This window comes from Coturnix japonica, chromosome 1 (genome assembly GCF_001577835.2).
Source record: "Coturnix japonica isolate 7356 chromosome 1, Coturnix japonica 2.1, whole genome shotgun sequence".
Classification (NCBI taxonomy): Eukaryota; Metazoa; Chordata; class Aves; order Galliformes; family Phasianidae; genus Coturnix; species Coturnix japonica.
Window position 1 is genome coordinate 108,275,377 of NC_029516.1, and position 22,075 is coordinate 108,297,451.

At 39.7% G+C, this 22,075-nt stretch overlaps 1 protein-coding gene across 6 annotated transcripts in view; it reads left to right on the top strand.

Annotated features, from left to right (window-relative positions):
- Window positions 1-22,075, top strand: part of SH3KBP1 (SH3 domain containing kinase binding protein 1) — a 205,140-nt gene that overhangs the window by 158,939 nt on the left and 24,126 nt on the right. For all 6 annotated transcript variants that reach the window (XR_001559681.2, XM_015886352.2, XM_015886329.2 and 3 more), the window contains 3 exons: window positions 183-277; window positions 17,691-17,792; window positions 20,248-20,299. Coding sequence is in view for 5 of the 6 variants with exons in the window: in XM_015886352.2 (XP_015741838.1) it covers window positions 183-277; window positions 17,691-17,792; window positions 20,248-20,299 (249 nt within the window). In the remaining variant the exon portion in view is untranslated. The remainder of the gene's footprint in view (window positions 1-182; window positions 278-17,690; window positions 17,793-20,247; window positions 20,300-22,075) is intronic.

The following is a 22,075-nucleotide window of genomic DNA, read 5'->3' on the forward strand; positions in this document are numbered from 1 at the left end:
ATGGTTGACATGTATGGGAATTCTCATCAGTGTGGAGTTCATTTAATATTTCACAGAATTTATGAAGTTCTATAACACAAAAAGAAAAATGGCAACAGAATGAAACAGTTTTGGATCATTTTGTGAAGATTTTCACCATTGGATAAGCAGTTTATTTATCACATTGAATATTCTTCTTTCAGCCAAGGAGTATTGCAAAGTGATATTTCCATATGAAGCACAGAATGATGATGAACTCACAATCCGAGAAGGTGATGTCGTCACACTTATCAGTAAGGTAAAAGCAATATTTTTCTCCTATAAACAGGGATCCAGTTTTTAAAATAGACATAACTTAGTAACCATGAAATCCATACTTGAACCATCTTAAAATAATGCTATTTTAGCTATGAAACACTAAAGAGACTTCGGAAGGATCTGCACATTGTCCTTCTTGTTGTGCATTAGAGCCTTATTTTGCTAAGGTTAAGAACAGCAAAGAGAAAACTCTTGAGTTTACAAATTTATATAATTAATTTTAACTCAAATATATTAACAGATCTACATAAATTATAAATCGGTTCTTATAACTAACATAAAATGCCAGAGAATAAAACAGAAGACTCAAGAAAGCAGCAGAGTTGAAGTTAGGTTTGTGTGTTGTCCTTATTGTAGGAACTGTGAATTAGAATTTTGGAGTTTGTTGGAGATAGTTTGCCTCAATAAGTTTAATGAACACTTATTTAAAATGTAGTCACCCTTAGCACCACGATAAAGCAGAAGACGTGCGGAAGTGATAACAGAAATGAAATGAATCATTTAAGATCTCAGTTCTATAAATGATGGGGGGGGGAGGGGTGAAAGCTTTGAGAAATGTATCTGTGACAATGTTCACTATATACTAAGCTGTTTACAAACTCAGAGGAAATTGTATTTGTCCTGAAGAATATATATGTAACCAAGCAAAAATAACAAGACATTTGTAGGAAAATAAATAGAAAATTTGAAAGAACTTGCCTGCATGAAATATCTGTTAGTGGCTACTTAAGTCTAAAAGCGTCAACATCTTTCTTACAAACGTCATTGCAGTGGCATTCACTTAGATGGAAAGGGTAGGCCTTCACACTGAGAAACTCTCGTGTGTCTACAGTGTGGATGTATGTGTATGTGCTTGCATTTCTCATCTGCTTTTTCCCCACCACCATTTTTGTCACTCAAATGTTTATCAGGATTGTGAAAAATGTCCAGTTGCCAAATGAGTCTGGTCTAACTGTCCTTAAGTTCCAGTATTCTACAGGAGATTTTGTTTTTGAACAATGCAGTTAGAAGTGCTGTGGTGAATCTGAATATTGAATACCAGGATTCATTCTATGTGCAAACTGATTTGATATTTTTAGTTATAAAAATGAAACCTTTCTTGTTCCACGTAGATTAAGGGTAATTAAAATGAGTCGGTTTTGTGTGTAAAGCTGTTGTTTCAAGCTGTTTAAAGCCTGATGTTTTATTATTTCATTTTCTTAGTACATTTTTGTCATGCTTCCAAATAATCTAGCACTAGCGCCCAGTGAGTTTTTACTTAGCTTATCTTGAAAGTTGTTTGGCTTTGCATGATTGTAAATGTTCTAATGTAATAATGTAACAGCATCTCTGAGCACAGAAATGGCTTTTAAAAAGTTGTTCCTGTCCACTTTACACTTTATTGACCTGGATGATTTAATTCCCAGGAGTGGCTGGTCTCCAGGTGGAGCAGTGTTATTCACTGCACACAGATAGAGAGATGGTTGCTTTACTGCATTTTCAGTGCCAGGTTTTATTTGCTTACTTTTTCCCATTCTCTTCTCACTACCTCTGTCCTAGCAGTGGAAACTTATTAGTCTTCTATAGTAACTGAGCTCATGATTTGAATGAGTTGGTGAGTACGTTTTTTAGTACATCCTCCTGTCCTTTTACTCAGTAAATCTGATCGTTTCATGCCGCTGCAGATTTTTTTTCTGCTCTTTTCTATGGTATGTCACATGTCCATGAACAGTTACATAAAACCATGCCTCTAGAGAGTGGGGGATCTCAGTGCAAGAAGGCTTGGCTTTTCTCCTTGGGTACTTTTTTATGCTTCGTCTGAACTAATTTGAGATACTGAGGACACAATGTTTAACAAGAAGACACTTTGCAGACTCTTTCATGGCTTGCAGACCTTGTTGTTGTTGTTTTCCCATCTATTTTTAATCCATAATTAAAAAAAAAACAAAAACACAGAATTTGGAGTCAAGGTCTTTGCCACACAGTTTTGAAAACAGTGGGGTCTCCTCTGTGCTCTTACTGTTAAAAACAGTAATTTTATTGTAGTCCAGATCTTCTCAAGCAGGTGTCATAACATTTTTACTTCAGTCGTCAGCAACAAAGGCAGCCTCACCTTTCTGCCCAGAAGTGGCTTCTGCCAGAGAGCTGCCTCATACCCAGTGCTCAGAGCCTCGTGCTTTGGGCATCTTTTCCATAAGCAGAGTTAGAGATCCACACTGATCAAAAAATAGAAGTGTATGGAGCACTTCAGAAGCTATTACCATGGTTTTACATTTCCATCAGATGACAGAGTTTCTCTTGATCTAATTGCAAGAAAGAAACCCGCACTGTTTGCTTCCTGTGGTAGACAACATTAGACAGAGTTTATTCTTTCCAATTACTTAGACTCACAGAGAGAAGATTGTTAATTTTAAAGAAATCAGTGGGAGTAGTACTTCCTAAAACCCCAAATATGTTGTTGTTTTGTTGAGATCACTAAAACCAGAAAGTGGCAAATCCTTCTTAGTAGAAAAAGTACTTCACAAAGCTAATATGTTTTCACACAGTCAGACAGAGAGCAATGTTGAAGGCTCACAATTTTAACTTGCATTGAATTTACATTTATGTGAAAATGAAAACATTGGTGAGAACTTGTGAAAGGAGCAGAAGTAATAGGAAGCGAATCACAACAGAATGGGAGAGAAATCCTGTGAAAATTCGCAGAGTGCATTGCAAGCCTCATAAAAGCAGGAAGATGAGATAGCACTCAATATGCATGAAGAGTAAGAGCACTGACTTAATTGAGCTAAGTGGTTTGGTACCAGGAGAGCCTGTGTGCTTGTGCATACACATATGAGAATATGTATGCAAGGAAGCTGTTAGTCCCTTCTTCATCTTAAAATACGTTACAGGGAGAATTACAGAAGTATGGTATCAGTAAATGCAAAATTGGATATTGTTATTTTAAGAGCCCACCCTGTAGATGAAATTTCAGCGAAATTAATTATAAAACTCACTTTTCAAGATCTGCAATATGAAGAAGAGACTGATCTTTTTTGTTTTTATTTTTATTTTTTGGTCCAGGTGTTTGTAGGATCGATATTAAGTTCTCACTGTTTTGGTGGATGTTGGGAGGTTGAATTAAAAACTGGTAAGATCTGTACAGGCCTCTGCAATAGGTAAATTTGAATTAGTTTGTGAAGTAGCCAGTACACATTCTGAACCAATTTACTGAATCACAGGTGACATCCCTTCGTCACTTGAAGAATGTGGTGATTGTTTTTATTAAAATACATCAGAATTACTGGTCAGAAGGTAGTATATGTAGGGATATGCAAATGCAAGAATGCCATTATGCCTGACTGATAGCCAGGAGCACTTGCAAATTAATCAACACATTGAGTCATTTTTCAGTGAATTGAATAGGACTACATGATACAAAAAGTACCCGATGGGATAGAGTGCAAACATTTGGTAGTAATGGTTGTTTACTCATATGTGAAAATAAAGAGATAAGAGCAAAAGGAGAAACTAATGCCTTTGCATAAATGTATTTAAATGTATTTGAAATATATATGGAAAAGTTTTTTTGTGGGAATGCCTTTATATATGCTTAGGAAATGTTTTATTGATTGATTACTGGAAGTGGGGGTGGCCAAGCAATAATATTTAGTTTCTTAGTGCAAAATATTTAGAGATTGGAGGTCAGAAAATATTCTTCAGAATTCTAGAGGAAGGCAAAAGCTTTGTCTGGCTGGCAAGAAAATGGTATAGACTTGGAACCTTCACATTGCAGCAAGGGAGTCTAAGAAGAATGTGCCTTTTGAAGAAAGAGCAAAAAGCAAAATAGAATAATTTGATTATTGCACAGTTTAATTATACATTCATAAGCTGATGAGGCATCAATGGTAAGAGGCCATGAGACTGACACTATAGACTATTCTTTGTAATCTCTAATGTTTGTAATGTTTAGGCAGCGTTTGGATAAGTATGAGAACATAGGTAGTGACTGCACTGTGCAACCGAAAGATGGTGGCAAATGGGTGTTCTGTGACAGTCAAGTATTGATTTTTGAGGTTGTGTTTGTAATAAGCCGAGTTCCTTTAAGCAACAGAAGTTTTTCATGACTTTTTCTACTGTCATCTTGGAAGCCTTTTAGGATTTTTCATTCTAGCGCTTTTAGATGTAGCTGCTGTAGGCTGTTTTCCTGTCCTAATAGAGACTCTTTATGGACTGTAGATTTCTTAGCAGCTCTAATAAATTCTGAAAAAATGAATGAGATCTGAATGGCATCTAGAAAATGACCTATGTGAGAAATCGGTAGAAATAGCTAAATAATTTTGAAGCAAAAACCTTAAGTACACGCTGGCAGCTCAGCATTCATTTGAAGACAGTTTTATTTGCAAGACTGTGAAAGTTTGCATTCCACTTAGTCAATTTGTCTGAGCTCTAGGCAGTAAAGACTACTTTGTTCCTGGGAATGAAAATAGATAAATAAAATAAACTACTTCAAAGATCATTGCAAGATAGAAACTTGACAACAGGAGAAGGGTATCCTTGCCTGACTCCTTATTATCAGAGCTGGAGTAAGTGGAGGACAATATGGATGGCAGTTCTGCTAATTCTGAATTTACGTGATGTTGAAAGTGATAATGTCAGTATATTAACTGAAATAATGATCTTGTACCTTGCTCTGCATAGCCAACCTGGCTGCCTCTTTCTCTCCACCTACTTGGACTACAAAGCTTTTCTTCATTTGTGGTAGGTGCGTGTTGCTATTGAGTGATGGATGACATTGAGGCCTTTCTCATTTGCAAAATGACTTCTCTGAGGAGGTGGGTTTCATGGGGGTCCAGGCTTCCAGTGGATTATCAGAATGGTCTGGAGAATTGATGAGGTGGTAGAGAGCAACAATGACTTACAGCCTTCCAAAATCTTTTTGGTTATTTTCAGATACTACTGGGAAAGCTGGTGCATTGATATTGTGAAAGACAGATTGGGATAGTGCCCATCACTGGTTAGGGACTTTCATGGCAGATCTTCTGGTCTACACATTTAATGGCAAATCAATTTGTAGTGCTTAGTGTTGTGTTGAGGAAAAAAGAGCCAGAAACCTACTTTCTGAAAATGAGCATAATGGCAATCAGTTTTTGCAAAGATAGTATTTGCATTTGGTGATGGTGTAATTTGCTTTGTTGTCACAACAATGACAGATAATGATCTGCAAGTTTGGTGGTTCAAAATGCTGTATGTTTGGTGAATCTCAGTCCCTAGCCATATACAATCAAGTGTTAAGACAATCATGTAAGTACAAACAAGAAGAAGGGTATAAGGAGACAATGAAATTAAGTTTATCCCTTCTGGTCTCTTTCTCAGTGTCACATTTTCACTGTTACAGTGGCTACTTTGTGCGTTTGTCCATGTTAGAGCATCGCATCTCCTCTTAAGCAGAGAACTTAGCATTTTCCAATGCTTAGGGTAGTCTTCAGGCATTGAATTTCACCCTCACTGTATTTATGAACAGTTTCCCAAGCGTATCTCTTTTGCCAAAAAAATTCTCCCAGTTTTGTCCCTTGCAACATCTTTAAATGTTCATCCTTGTCCAGGAGGTAATTGTCCACAGCACTTTCTTCAGCTGAGAGTTTGCCAAGGATAACTCGGCTGGGTAGGGCTGTGAGGGAAAACAGCTGCTCTGACGGATGCAGCAGGCTCCTGGAGGGATGAAATTAGTAAGTGCTATTTACAAGAGTCTTGCCAGTTCAGTGAGGCCATAAGCAGGGGAAGGAGCAGGAACCGGACAGTGTGCTAGAGGAGGGTGATAGTTGATACTTAATTTAACATTTCGCTATATTATGATGTCTCTGGGGTAGCAACTTGCCTGTTTCCTGGGTTTGTCTTGGTTTTGGATTTTTTTTTGTTTTCTTCATTGCCAGTTTTTTCTGTATGCTTTTAATTGTAAACAGCACGCATACTTGACAGTATTTGGTTGTAGAAATATATGTACAAATGAGAAGATTTGTGCTTTTTCTTTTAATGTAGGCAAGTGGATAGCAACAATTATTTTTCCATATTAAGATGAAATTTTCAGTATTTTCCATTTAAAACAAGAAGTGATAAGATTTGAAGATTTATCCAAAAAGAAAGAAAATATCAAAGCTGAAAACATCCAGTTGCTTACAGTTGTACCTTTCTAAAGGAAGGAAGGAGTCAGTTCTACCTCAGAGCAGTCACTTAGATAATCTTATTTGTCCTTGATTGGCAGATAAAATCTTCCATCTTGTTGTCAGAAATTAGTTCACTAGTATAGCAATGCAAAAAGTCTCCGGCTACACATAGAAAAATATATGATCTGGTTTAATAAAACTCATAAAAATGGCTTTCTATCAGAGCAGCACAGTGGATTTTTGTTGGCGCTAAGTATCTGGTCACACAGATGCCCTCAGTTCAGGCTTTAGGACAAGACATTTCAAGCATTTTGCAACAATCCTGCATACAGAAACCAAAAGGAATAAGGTAAATGAACATCAAATGAGGTCTAGCTTTAAGAAAGCTTTTATGATTGTATGTCTTTGAAGGATAGCATGTGAGCAATAAAAATATGTAAAACCACTTACTACGTTCCTTCAGAAATAAGTATTTCCCTCAGAGAGAACAAGATACCCTTTTTCTCTCTCTTGAGATAACAATGAATTGTTCAAAGCGTCTTGTCAGACCTAATAGCCATACTTAATGTACTTTCATTTCCTTGCCCTCTATGCTGTTCTCAGTGCCTCTTTCCCCCCAGACATCCCAGCCACTCAGCTGACTGAGGAATCTACTTGCACCAAAGCTGCTGATTTCTCACAATAGATTATTTCGTAAAGTGTGCATGCTGAGTGTGAAACTTAGCATGATGAATGGTAGGCTGCTGCTGGGAGGGGTGGGTCTGTTCCATTCCTCTGGCTTTGCATCTGGCTGGCTTGGTCACCAGACATGCAGAAGTGTATGAGTTGGCATCGGTTTTATGGTAAGTGGGATTGCTGCTTTTTGAGATGGGGTTAGCTCTTTCATGAAACTTTTTTCCCATACCTGAAACCTTTCCCTGAAGATATTAGTTTAATATGTGTAAGAAAGTCTGAAATCTTTGCTAGGCTTCACATTGTGATGCTGTGAAAGCTGATAGCTGGACTAGGTCCTGCAGGATAAGACCCTTCTGACACACTGCTTGTGTGTTGAGGATAGTATATGTCATCATGTGAAAGTATGAATGTTTCCTCATGTGAGTTATATAAAATTTGTATGGATGGTGGTGATTGAATAAATATGTTCACTGCTATAATAATTTGGTACACTGTGTGAGTTATAGGGAAAACAGAATGTGAGTAATTGTTCTCTTCTTGCCTGAACCATGTCCTTGACCAAGACTTTCAAACATTTGTAAGTAAATTTTTAACCCTTTTTTATATCTAGCTTTTTATATCTAGCAGCTTGTTTTTGCCAGTGTTTAAAAATCGAGCATTGAGTGAGGTCTGTGTAGAAACAGGTGGCCAAGAAGGCCAATGGCATCCTGGCTTGTATCAGAAGTAGTGCAGCCAGAAAGAATAAGGTGATCATCTCTCTGTACTCAGCTCTGGTAAGGCTGCACCTCAAATACTGTGTTCAGTTTTGGGCTCCTCAGTGCAAGAAAGACATTAAGGCCCTGGAGCATGTTCTGAAAGGGCAGTGAAGCTGTGAGGTGTCTGGAGCACGTCTTATGGGGAGAGGCTGAGGAAACTGGGAGTGTTTAGTGGGCAGAAGAGGGGGCTCAGGGGAGACCGCATTTCTCTCTACAACTGCTTGAGGGGAGGTTGTGGTGAGATGGGGGTTAGCCTCTTCTCCCAGGTAACAGCAACAGGACAAGAGGGAATAGCCTCAAGTTGCACCAGGGATGATTCAGGTGGGATGTTAGGAAATACTACTTCCCTGAGAGAGTGGTCAGGCTCTGGAGCAGGCTGCCCAGGGAGGTGGTGGAGTCACCAACCCAGGAGGTGTTCAAGGAACATTTAGATGCTGTACTGAGGGACATGGATTAGTGAGAACTATTGGTGATAGATAGATGGTTGGACTGGATGATCTTGGAGGTCTTTTCCAATCTTGATCATTCTATGACTTAGAAACGTGATTGAAACACTGATTTTTGTGGTGAATATGTAAATAAACTATCAAGGCAATGATTCTTTTCTAGGGAGAGGAGCAGACAGCACTTAAAAGTTCTTGTTTATATTCTTTTTCTTTACATATGCACTGAAGTTCATTCTTCCTGTCCTTGTTATCACTGATTGTAGTGGTACCATAGTGTTTTCAAAGGAAGGGGTTGTATTGTTCCTAGGAATAAGTTCATGCCGAACTATGTAGATGAAGTGACAGGTTCCCCCATGCATGTAGTGCTTCAAGATTAACATCATCTAAAAAGAGGGTACTTTCGTAAGCACTTTATATATTAGCTTGGCTGCATTAAAAGGTAACTTTTTTTTTTTTCTGCCTTGTGCATATAAAGGATCTTACTGAAATGCCAAGGCATCTGGAAAACTGTGATTATTGCTCACAATGCAGGCGTTAAACTCACTGCTTAGATTCATCCTTTCTTTCATTCTGTGAATGGAGTTTGCCTGCTGACTTTTATCTTAAGTCCAACCTTGCCAGGGCAAAGAAAGCCATTTAAAGGGAAATATGCACATGTAGTGCCAAGTGATAATTATTGTAATTAGGACCCTATTCCTAAGATGTCAGTTATGTAAGTAATAATGGCATTAAATTAACTCTTCAGATGATTCATTCTGTGTTTCTATAATCTTTCCGAGTTTTAAAAAAAAATATATCATTAAAAAATGTATTTTGGCTCATCAGAGACATACATCGAGTCTGTTACCAGCACCACCTTTCATGTTTGTGCTGGCTAATTTAGTTTTATTCTGTCTATTGGAGTGCTAGAGTTTTATGACTTAGCTCTTATTTATTTCTCCACAATATTCTGCTGACTGAAGAAGTGGAGTGAATCCCCAGAAGAGATTGTTTTGTTCAATGAGCAGTGTAATTTTCTCTGTTTGCGCAAATATTTCATCAAAGCAATTCAGCTTCATTACTGATTAAACTATTTACTCACGGAGTTTAAAGTCGAAAGGTTAGACATGGCCTAAAATGGATTTCACAGCCAAACTGTCTCTGGTCAGTTACCCCCTCTGCTCTGAGGCCCTGTGTGTTTTAGGTCATTCATTATTTTCAGCCAGTTTCTTTTTTGCAGGGCCCAAGAACTTGGACCAGTTCTTGGACAGGATATGTCTCCTAAATAAGTGTTTTCTTGTTATGCTTTCCAGTAAAAATCACTAACTGGAAAGACAGTGTAACCACAGCTGAAATAATGTCTAAATTCTGACAGTCTCTTTCGTTTCCTTCCATACAGTGTTGACACAATAAATTTTCAGTAGAGCCTTAGAGCTTATGGATACAGGGGAAAAAAAGAAAGACTATTTGTGTTCTTAAGCATTAAAAAATACAATTGAGCGTCTCACATGTACATTTCCCTACTGCTTGGGCAGGAGAGCTGGCAAGAGCCAGGATAGATTAGCTCAGGAATTGAGTCTTCCAGGACACAGGTTGTGGACCTGAGCAGAATAAATTGCGCTGGGTTATGGACCAGACTGGGATATTTCTTCTCATACTTTTCGTCTGATATTTCCTAAATTATGAGTATCTGGGGGAGAGAGAGCACGTAAAAGGGAAGCAAGTCCTCTCCAGGACTGCCTCAGAAGATTAATTTGCTATCTTGTTCATCTAAGTGATCTTGGATTAGGTAGTTGTTGAGAGATTAATTCTGCCATATAACCAAATTTTAAAACAATATTTCTGTTTGGGAATACTTAGTTACTAACCAGATGCTTTAAACCATAGTCATGGTTTTCAAAACTATGTAACAAATTGTTGTGCAGGACCATAAGGTCTCATTCCCTGTAACTGAGCTTAGTAACAGAGTTGGATCGTGGAGAACACTGTTTTAGGCAACAGCACAAGATGGATGTAATGTAAGACTCTGGATAAATCTTTCCTTCACTCATAGATACTTTACCAAGTTTTATGAAGACTACAAAATCCGTTGTTTTCTGACTTTTCAGAATAAAGTTGGATTTTGAGAGTAACATGGCTTTATTTCAGCATCATAACTGTACAGTGAAATGTAAGAGATTTTAAAGAACCATTCTCAAAAGTTATTAAATGGTTTTTTTCTGCACCTTCAACGTGACTTTGTTTCCTTCTCCTCATAACAAATTATGTTAACAAGAATCTAATGCAGCATGAGGTCAACTTTTGTTTTGCTGGTTTCAAAATTGCTGATCTTTGGCACTTGTTTTCAGTGAAAACTTTTGATATACTTAATTCTAGACAGTTACTCATTAAAGAGTTAAAAAAAAACAAAACACACACAAAAAAAAAACCCACAAGAAAACCCCAGGACATTTCCCTTCATATTATTGTTTTTGCTCAGTGATGTCAGACATCAGCTTTAAAACTTACAGAGCCCTTTCTGTGGCCTTCTCCAGGCCTGTGAGAGCTGGGACCTTTTGGTCCCCAGAGGCAGGCAGCAGTGCTGTGCTGCTGGTGCTCTGCGTGGGCGCAGGGAATGGCAGCCAGCTTGGCTCTGAGATTTGACTTTCTGTGAGGCCTTTAGTTCTCAAATTCAGAAGCCTTTGAAAATAATATAATATCTGTACATATATATAGCATCTTGAAGAGTTTTGAAAACATACTTGCTCACCTTAAACTTAAATGTGTGTTATTTTTCTTTAAATTATAAGTTTGGCTACCTATAGTGGGAAAGGCTGCTGGAGAGGTGCTTACAGTGAGGGCAGTAATAGCATAATGTGTGGTTGCCAGCACAGCAGAACTGACACATGAAAGCTCTCAGTACAAGTTAAAGATGTATTCATGGCTTTCTGAATAATGAGATTTTACAAGCTCGGCATTCTTCTTGATGAGATCCAACTATATGCAGGCAGAAGGAAAACAGGCATTTGACGAATACAATTCCCAACTGCTGGGATTTTTATTTATTTAATTATTCAAGGAACTGCATATTCTGGTGGAGATGTCTGTAAAGCTTTCATATCCTACTGTGAAAATTATGCTTTTTAAACTACACGCTTTGTGTTGTCTCTCACTCACTATTCTGGATAATCTTTAATTTTTGTCTTATAATCTTAGCTTGCCAGTTATGTATTTTAAGCCTAAGAGTATATTAAAAAGTAATGATTGGGTCATTTTTTATGTGTCTGTAGCTGATGACTGTGAGTGCAGGTGTGCCTACTTGCATGAGCAGAAAACTTGCTATCTATCTGAGTATTTCCAGAGTGCCCAAACCTTGGAGCCTTGCAGTCATCCTTTCTGAGGACCTGCTCTGTTTGTACTTGGAACTATTTTCTATCCTGACAAGAGTGATGAAATCACAAGTTCCTTTATTAAAACCTTTTAATCAGAAAAGCTAAATAAATGTTCTGCTTAGGGTTGAATATATCCTTTTATTTATTTATTTATTTCCTTATGTGTTTACACAGCTGCAGCTATAGGGGTTCGTAGGGGAGAAAAGAAATGCATCGATTGTTACTTTTCTTTGGGACCTTTGGGAATAAGGAAGACCTCTAATTTACTTTTACAAGCAAAAGCTTTTTCCTTGGCTAAGCCCAGGAGACAAACTGGGGAGGGGAGAGATGAACTCAGGGCTGTGGCAATCCCTGAAATCTTAACAATTCGAAGGTTGTGAGAGAGGAAGGAGATGGTGCCTTATTGAAGACCTGGAGAAAGAGGCAGGAATCATCTTTGTATCCTCAAGTAAGTGGAAAATATGGTTGAAGCAGTAGATGCCTGCCTGGCAGTACAAGAGTTCCTTCATCTCTCTTGAAGCTTGAGTACATCCCAGTGCACCACCACATATGGTGGTGCTTTACTTCGTGGAATGGCTGAATAGGTTTTGTGGGTAGCCCCTTCCAGACTTGCTCAGGCTCTTGTTTTGGTACAGCTTCGGGGGTTGCTGAGCTGTCAGCAGGCTCTCCATGACTGTCAGGCAGCTGGTGACATCAGAAAGAGTAAAACTGGAAGCATTTGCAGACAGCTTCAGTGGAGATCTAAATGCAAGTCCAGTGTCCTTCTGAGCCCAGGCAAGAGGAAAATTATAATTAAGACTGAGCACACAGCCAAGTAGCTACTGGTTTTTATTTTGGTGATTAAGAATGGACGCAGCATGCTGTAACTCTCCTTTGAGTGGCTATAAGTGGAGAAAAAGAAAAATCAATCATAGTACATGGAAGAAAAAATAGTTCTAGTGTCTGACACTAGAAGTACAGTGTGTTATTGACTTCTAGCAAAACAATTTTAAAAATAACCATTATGAGTTTATTTTATGAGCACGTTCACAGACAGAACTGCTGCTTCCAAGACTAACCCAAAATCAAACCCTGTATCTGAGAGTGTTGAACTCCAGCACTGGGGGCCGTGCCCACAGCCCTGTGCATCCCGTTCCATGCCCACCGCCCTGTGGTGCAGCCCCTTTCCCTGACCCCCAGCTGCCCCTCCCCTGGCACAGCTCCATGCCGTTCCCTCAGGCCCTGTCGCTGTCACACAGAGCAGAGCTCAGCGCTGCCCCTCTGCTCCCTGTGAGGAGCTGCAGCCGCCATCAGGCCTCCATCAGCTCCTCTGCTCTGCGCTGAGCAAACACAGCGGCCTCAGCCTCTCCTCATGCATCCTGCCCTCCAGACCCTTCTCCATCTGTGTAGTCCTCCTTGGGACATTCTCTGATAGTTTCATGTCCTTATTCTATTGTAAAAGAGGTTTGTGACCTGGTAGGCATCAATCCACATCTTTTAACTTTGTAGTCTTGAACGTGGTCTCAGCTAGTAAATTGAAGATCACATGAGCAGAGGACTGCCAGCTCTGTCTCACCAACCACATTTTCTCCTGTTGTTCTTGTCAAGAAGATGACGGGTGGTTTTTAGTTCCTCCATGTATGCTCTTAGAATGGTTGGCAGCATGTTGACAGAAGCTAGTTGCATTCTGCTTTTCTGGTAGAAAAAAAAAATAAATAAAAATGATGAAGAAGAAAGAAAAGCATGAGAAGCACAAATAGGATTGTGTAGGACTAATGGAGTCAACTTTTACTCAATCGTGACAGCCAGCTGTCTGCACTGCAGAGCTATAATGTCAGTTGTTGCTTTCTGAGGCAGCTTGTTCAGCTCCAGCTCATCTGGCCTTGTATGAGGGTCTGTATGTGATGAAGACATCCCTGCAGTCAGCATCATAAGTGGACTTGCAGAGCTTGCTGCAATGTTGCAGACCTGCAGTTGTAGGTAGGAGGAGGGTGCCACTGCCAAGATAACTCACCTGATCTCAACCGCAGCTTTTATTCCTTGAGGTCTCTTTTCTGTCCTTTTGCTCAGTGACACGACAGACTCCTCTGGCAAATAAAGTAAATGAGAAAATTAAAGAGAGACTGTTGAGCAATTCTGTATGAAAATTGTCTGTGGTGATAGGCTGTGTAAGTCTGAGTGACAAGCAGGGGAGGAGAGACAAGCAAATGTGCAGCTGTTCTGGATTAACAAGCATGAAATGCAAGCCCTGTCTTCATGAAAACAACTAGGCTTTAAAGACAAAATGCATATGTACTAGTAGAACGAAGACATGGGAGTAAGGTTTGAGTTTCCTAAGAGCATAAAGAAACATCCAACGTAAAAAGAATGTACGTGATGTGCATTATTCAGCAGGGTAATCAGCTGTGCTGGCAGTAGAAGCTCAAGCTTTTCATCTCTGGAAGCTTGAAATATTGTGATTTTTTTAAAATCTAAATTGGGTCAGTAATGTTTTGGCAATTTCGGGATGGCGTGGCAGGTGGTGGAGGGCATTACAAAACATACCATGTGATGCACAGCCAAGCGAATAGTGAGCTCAGCTGCTCCAAGTGGTAAAGCCAAGCAGGAGGGCTCGTCCACATCAGGAATGAGGGGTGCTGTCTGAGGTAAGGGCAGGATCCTGCACAGAGCTTGCCTGTACCGTGTGTGATTAGCTGATTATCTGTGGCTTTGTGGACTGCTGCATTCATGCAGCAAATAATACTGTGAAAATATGGGCAGGTTGAGGATCAGCCTTGTTCGCTTACAAAGACATAAGCAAACTGATAAATGTTTCCTAAAGAACTCCCTGGGAGTTCTGGAAAAAGTGTGTGTCTTTAGTGACAGGCACCCTGCTAAAGAACAGGGAGGATGCAGGAAAAAAGCACAGATTAAGCACGAGGGAAAACTACTAGGAGCAGAATGGAAAGTTTGTTCAGTGCCTACATTTGTAAACCGGGAATGTATCACAGCAGAGTGAAAAATAAAACTATGGGAAAAAAGACACCTATCTTAAGCAAATGCGGTACAAAATTGATGCTACTTAGCTTGCATGTTTAGCCAGCATGTATTCTCAGGGAACGAGGTGATTTAATTAATCTAAATGAAAAACCTAGACGGAAAAAATAATTTTAAAAGAGAAAACAAAAGCTATGCTCTTCTTTATTGCTGTTCTTTTTGTTTCTCAAATGTCATCAAACATTATGTATTCAGTACGTGATCCTGAGTTCCAACTAAGGATTTGCTATGATCCCAGGATTATAACTTAGAGAAAAATGCCAGCCAGCACATCATTATGAGCAGCACTTTTAAGACTGCTCATGTTGTTAAATATATCATTAAGCTAACTTGTGTTCTTTTGACATCACTGCAGTGGCTGTACCAAATGACTCCGTGGATACACAGGGATGATAAGGCTGTCTTGCTTGCATGTGGTGTCATACAAACTTATATTCACCATTCATTTTTTTATTTCTTGAAATGAATCTATTTAAACTGCTGTTTACTTCCTCTACACAAAGAGTTAGCATATGTGAGGCTTGTAGAATTTGGCCTGTTTCTTCTGTTTCTGTCCATTTTTTCTACCTTTGTTCTCTCTAAAAAACTAATTCCTTACTGCATGTTGTTGCCTTTCCCTTTTCCTTAACTACTTGCCTTTTCTTGCCTTCTTATATCCACACTCTTCTGTTTCTGCTTATCCTTCTGTTCCGGTGTTCCAGAATCAGTGAATTTTCCTTCTTTCTCACTTTATGGAAAAGCAAGGGTGTGATTGTTTTGTAATGAGCCAGATTTGCACCTCATCACACTGTTTTCCATGAGTGATGGAAAGTCCTCACCACAGGCTGACCTAGGACAGTGACCATGCTTCATGTTAGGACTGATAGACCTACATCAGTACTCCTGAGTGTTCAGAGAACACAGCTGCTATGTTTCTACTGATTTCTTAGGAACAGTGGTAGATTTCTGAAAAGCAAGAACACTTTATTCAATCTAGGAGAATTTCCACAAGGCTTCATTAGAAATGTTAGCATAGGAGCATCCAACATATTGAACTCTGAGCAACTCCGTGTAGCTGTGCTACCAGGGCAGCTGGATGTTCCATACTAGTGCAGATATCCAGATCTGAAGCTGTGGAACAGACCACAGTGGTTACTTAAGCTTGATGTGTACCAGATGTGGGATCCCAGCTGCAAATCCAGCCTTATTTACTTTGACAGGGGGGATCCCTGGTGACTTATGACCAATCTGTGCTCTGCTTGCAAGATTTCCCTTTCCCTCATTTTTTCAGATGTGTAGTATTTACTGCATGACTCTGAGCCACAAGAAGATTTAAGTTTACTGCTGGAGAGGCTGGAAAGGTTGGCCAGCCTGGTCAGGAGCCAATTGCTAAAATTGGCTGAAATGTTTTTAGGACTGAGAGGAAGATGGGTGACTTTCCTGTAGCTGTGTTTTGGAAAACAGCTGACTAGGTTCAGCTGAAGCTTTCAAAGAAGAGTGGAAAAACTGGACTGAAAGTATTCTCTTTAGCAAATGCAGCAATTTTAGCCTTCTCTATGGTGGTTGTGGCTTGTGCTCTTATTGTTCACTACCAAGATACTTGTACTTCATTGTATTTTGAGTTTCAACAGGGCCAAGTGTCGGGTCCTGCATTTTGGTCACAACAAGCCCAGGCAACCCTACAGGCTTGGGGAGGTGTGGCTGGAAAGCTGCCTGATGGAAAGGGACCTTGGTGTGCTGATGGACAATCAGCTGAATATGAGCCAGCAGTGTGCACAGGTGGCCAATAAGGCCAATGGCATCCTGGCTTGTATCATGAATGGTGTGGTGAGCAGGACTAGGGAAGTCATCCTGCCCCTGTACTCGGCATTGGTGAGGCCTCACCTTGAGTACTGTGTTCAGTTTTGGGCACCTCAGTACAAAAAGGACATGGAGGTGCTGGAGCAGGTCCAGAGAAGGGCAGCAAGGCTTGTGAAGGGCTTGGAAAATCAGCCCTCTGAGGAGAGGCTGAGGGAGCTGGGGCTGTTTAGTGGGGAAAAGGAGGCTGAGGGGAGACATTATCGCTCTCTTCCACTATTTGAAGGGTGCTTACAGCAAGAGTGGGGTTGGTCACTTCTCACTGGTGACAGGTGACAGGACGAGGGGAAATGGCCTCAAGTTGCGCCAGGGTAAGATTAGGTTGGACTTTAGGAAAGACTTCTTTACAGAGAGGGTAGTTAAACACTGGAATAGGCTCCCTAGGGGGATGGTCGAGTCACCGTCCCTGGATGTGCTTAAGAGCAATTTGGATGTGGTGCTCAGGGATGTGATTTAGCAGAGGGTTGTTAGAGTTAGGGTACTATGGTTAGGTTAGGCTGTGGTTGGACTTGATGATCTTTGAGGTCTTTTCCAACATGAGTAATTCTATGATTCTGTGATTTTTCATCACTTAAAATTACTGATATAGGAGTTCTTTTTATTTTTTAATTATGAATGTTTAGCAGCAAATTATTTTGCTACTCACACTGCATTGTTGCTGAAAAAAATGCTGTGGTAAAAGGTGACTCTCTACAGTGATCAGGTGTTTAATGCCTTCTTAATTGGGCTGTGATCAAAGTTTGTAATTCCAGAAGTAATTCTTATGTGTCAAGGTTTCCATGAAAGTGTGGCAAATGAATGAGCTTTATTACCTCTAGGGATGTCTGATGCTTAATTAAGTTATTGTCTTTCTCTTAAATGAAGTCAGAACGAAGTAATATCATGCATGTTCAAAATGCTTGCTTTTCTAACAGATCAAGTGCTGAAATAGCATTTTGCTTTAGACACAGGCAAGCTCATGAGCTTTTACAGCATGCTTATTGTTCTTTCCTAGCTGTTCCATATGGTCATACAATGCAGGGCAATTACTGAAGTTTTTATCTGGTAAATTACCGCGTTAACCTGGCACTCCAGTAAATTGTTATGTCCCAGCAAAAAGGCAGGGCGTTATGCAAAAGAGCACTTCAGCACAAGAATCTGTTCAGCATAGAAGCACATTCATTGTGATGTTCATGTTATTTTACTGTCCTGTAGGACTGTATTGATGTGGGTTGGTGGGAAGGAGAACTGAATGGCCGACGAGGAGTGTTTCCAGATAACTTTGTCAAGCTTCTTCCTTCCGATTTTGAAAAAGAGGTAAGCAGTATGTTCTTTCAGTTTCACTGTAGAAAGCAGAGTTAAAATAGAACTGAAATGTTGTTGTAGATGCATGATTTAGACAAAAATATACTTGTCAGTAAGTAAAAGAAAAAAATTAGGAAGGAAACAAATTTCTGAGTTACAAAACATCAGTAAAGAGCATGTGTATGATTGACCTGTCCAGTCTGTCAGTCCTTCATTGTCCTGACAACCCTCTGCTCTGTGTCCTGAGTTTGGGAACAACTGGTGATCCCAGTGCAGTTTGTCAAGATAAGTGATGCAGTGACGATCGGAATTATTAATTTTTATCTTTATGTGGTAGAACATCCTGTTTTGCCAGCAGTCATGCACTCTTCGAGAATGAAGGGGTTGAAACTTTAGCTGTGAGGTCTGAAAGATAGTAGTGAGCTTTGGGTATCTCCAAGACGTGTTACTTTACTCTCTCAGAATTATTTGAAAGGAAGTATAAAATCTGCAGAACAGCTTTTTCGGCTTCTAGTTCTTTGACAGAGATGGTTATTATTTGCCAATCAATGCTTAGAAATCTTGCATCTCTCTGCAATGAAGTAATGGATTATTTCCCTCAAAAGTCCATTCCATTTTTAGGAACTCTTTTGGTCGCCAGTGTTATACTATGAGCTTGCAGTTAGACTTTTGATGAGTGTTTTGCAGTGACAATATAAGCCTCCTGTGATAAAACCAAGACTTACTGACACTCAGCTTCAATCTTTGGCAATAAAATTGGATGCCAGAGGCAATAATTAAATAACTTGGAAAGCTTAATAGAAGAACTATTAAACAACTCACAGAAGCTAACACAATAATTATTGAAAATGAAGGTAGAAGAGCAGCAAAAACTGCTGGAGCTTAATATGCAATATCAGAGGTGTATATCCTGGCTTTAGGCCTAGTAATAAAAAAGCGATTTTCAAAAGAGGCAGAAATTATAAACCTTAAGACACAGTGAGCATTCAAATTGTACTTTAGAAGAAGAAAATCTTCATTCTTATCCATTCTTTCTGGTCATTAAACTTATTCAGTGTTTCTAAACCAATACAGTGTATATCTTTTTTACTCTTTATATTATAGATTGTGGTGTTCGCACATATTCAGGCACTTAGAAATTGCAGCTGGATTTTTCTTTAAAAATGGAGAATGAAATTTTGTTGATTTTAGAAATGGCTCAGACCGGTCTGTGTGTCTGTTAGAACTATAGACTGCCGTTCTTTGCTTGAATCAGTGTTAAAATTGAAGGAAATGGATGCTTTTCCAGTGGTTTTGCCAGGTATTTTCTGATATGATCCAGGAACCTTGGATTCCATCCCACAGTCTGAAACAGTATGTGTTGCAGTAGTTCTGCTTGTTGAACAAAAGCCTGGGATCTTTCACCATCTCCACATTTCCAGTTTTCCATTCCATTCCTTTTTCCCATGTGGCCATTTCTCCCAGTGTTTGCTGCCCAGTCCCAGCCTCCACCGATGGGAGGGCTGGCTCATAATGATGGTGAAGAGAAGTGGCTGGTTCTAAGGATTCAACACTACTTTGCTGTTTTATTCCAGACTAGTTAGGTCTGGTCCCACTGACTGTCCGAATGTCAGTGGTTGGAATACTTGAGGTGATCACCTTTAGCATCTCTTTGGGGTAGTTCTCACCTGAAAAGATTCTACGTCATGCTCCCTGAAATTCATCTCTGAGGAGAACCAAAGTACAGTCAGAAGAAACGGGAAGTTTCCCTGCAAAGCTCACTCCTAATTGAAACTAAAATAATCATGTTGATATACCGCAGAGCAGATAAAATGGCTCAGTAGACAAAGTTGCTTCAGCTGGAAGCTGGTGAGGGAAATGTATTGTTTTGAAAAGGCAGGCAAACATCAGAGAGGGAGATAGTGTGAAGGAGCACTGAAACAGCTCAGGAAACATGGAGAAGCAAGGAGGAATTGCAGGGCTCTGTGGCTGGATAAGATAACCAAGAAGGTGATGGAAACAGACTAAAAGTGAAACCACAGAAAGGAAGCTGGGACTGGTTGGACAGGGAGAAAACAAAACAACTTGAGTGGGAACACAGAGAGGGGAGAGAATAAACCAACTGGATAAAGAAACTGAGTGAGGAGAAAAAGTGAATGCAGATGGTGTTTCAGGTAGTGAGCTCAGGTATAGGTTTCTTCAGTAAACTGAAGTTCATACTTTTCTCTGATCTGGAGCGTAAACAGCTGTTTTTTTCCCTTCAGCAGGATATTTCAACTGCCAAAGCAGAAAGATGCTATTTCATTTGTTATGGATATTTTCTGTCTTAAAGTTCATTTTATGAAGTCATTTCAGGGAAGTCTGTGACAGGTCTCTGTTCTCAAGTCTTGTGAGTCTTAATGATAGGAAGTGTATGATTATATCCAGCCTTTGAGCGAATGAGATTCACAGGCATTTTGAAGTAACTTCTTCTGTTACTAAATTTCAGAGACCGAAGAAACCACCACCTCCATCAGCTCCTGTTGTCAAGCAAGGATTAGGTAAGTTACAGCTGATTCTGTGCAGCACATGCCAGTGAGGACATCTCAATCTAAGTCAGTGTATTCAAATTGAGAAAGAATTCATCTGAATCAAAATTGATATGCAGGAAGTGTACAGACAGCGACTAATAATCCGAATCAGATTGCAAAGGGATGAGGTAACCCCAAAAGACTGTGGTGTGCTTTTTAAATGTGTCGCAGGCAACCATCTGCACCATTTAAAAATAATGTATTTTGTCCCTTGTTAATTGTTAGCAAGCATGATATTTCAGTCATTAGAAATTCTGTGTGCTTGTCTGCAGGAGAGACAAAAAATGTTGGAGCCTAATACTGCGTGCAGCAGGAAACCATCTTCTCCTCTGCCTATAGATCTGTCTATTCTGGGGAGACTTTTTCCATACGTAAGACAGTGTTAGAGAATCTGTCTGTAATTCAGTGATCCCATCAAAGTTGCAATCTTGGTATTGCAGATCTGCATGAATGCTGGAGCCTGCTGTCTGTCTCCAGGTTCTATGCTGTAGTTGGATTCTTGTTTTATAATACTCGATAAACATAAAAGTGAAGGGAATTGTCTTGAATCTGGCTACGTAGATAATTGTGTTGCAAATGTATGAAGGTGCTGGTTATGTTTTCCACACGTATGAGTGTTAGTAAAGCTGTTTTTGAACTATGGTAGACTGAATTGTGTCTAAATATTGAGAGCTGAACTATATTTATTTGCAGTTTTAAAATAACCTCTCAATACAAAAATCTACATGGTTTATTTTTTTCTGTGGAGCTCAGAAACAGTTGAAATATCTGCACACTTGACAACTCTGACCTCAGAAACTGCATTCCTATTCCATTCATGTTAAATCACAAATCACGGGGCATGAGGCACTCTCAGAGTTTGCAGCGGTGTTGGACTTGTGGTGGAAGCATAACTATGGCTGGAATCCCCTAATCCCTTAACCCCAATTCCGTAGAGTTCTGCAGTGGTTCCGCCACTTTGCCCACTGTTGGTGTATGTTAGAACAAACAAAACAAGCACAGCGGATTTTATTTGCTGTCACAGTGGTCTGTTCCCACTCTCAGTGCTTTCAAAAGTAAATTTCTCTCTCCTACAGCCTTGATCCATTAATAGAATAAACAAGTTACTCCAGAGTATAATTTGCCAAGAATCTATAGGTTATAATTTAAATGATTTAATTCTGTCATGCTGTTCTTTGACTAGAGAATCAGGGCAATAAATATTTGGTTTGCATATTGATGACTGTGGTTTGTTGTTCACGCTGTCTGGAGTCACCAAAAAGCATATTTGGTTTGAAGATCTTTGATCCAAATGTGTCGAGGGAGAGCAGTGTAACTTTGCCATCTAGTGGTGTCTACATATTAAAGATGTGCGAGGAGGTTACAGCCTGGTGCATGTTTTGGAAGAGCTACAAGAACAGTTACATTTATTTCAATTTATGCTCTTTTCTTGTCTCATTTCTTTGATGTAAAATTGGGAAGTAATACTTCAAATTTATTGTACATGTACAAACTTATTCATTTAAATCATAGAATCAATCACAGAATCTCAGAATGACCTGGGTTGAAAAGGGCCACAATGAACACATAGTTTCAACCCCCCTGCTTTGTGCAGGGTCACCAACCACCAGCCCAGGCTGCCCAGAGCCACATCCAGCCTGGCCTTGAATGCCTCCAGGGATGGGGAATCCACAGCCTCCTTGGGCAACCTGTTCCAGTGTGTCACCACCCACTGAGTGAAAAACTTCCTCACAGTATAACTTAAAA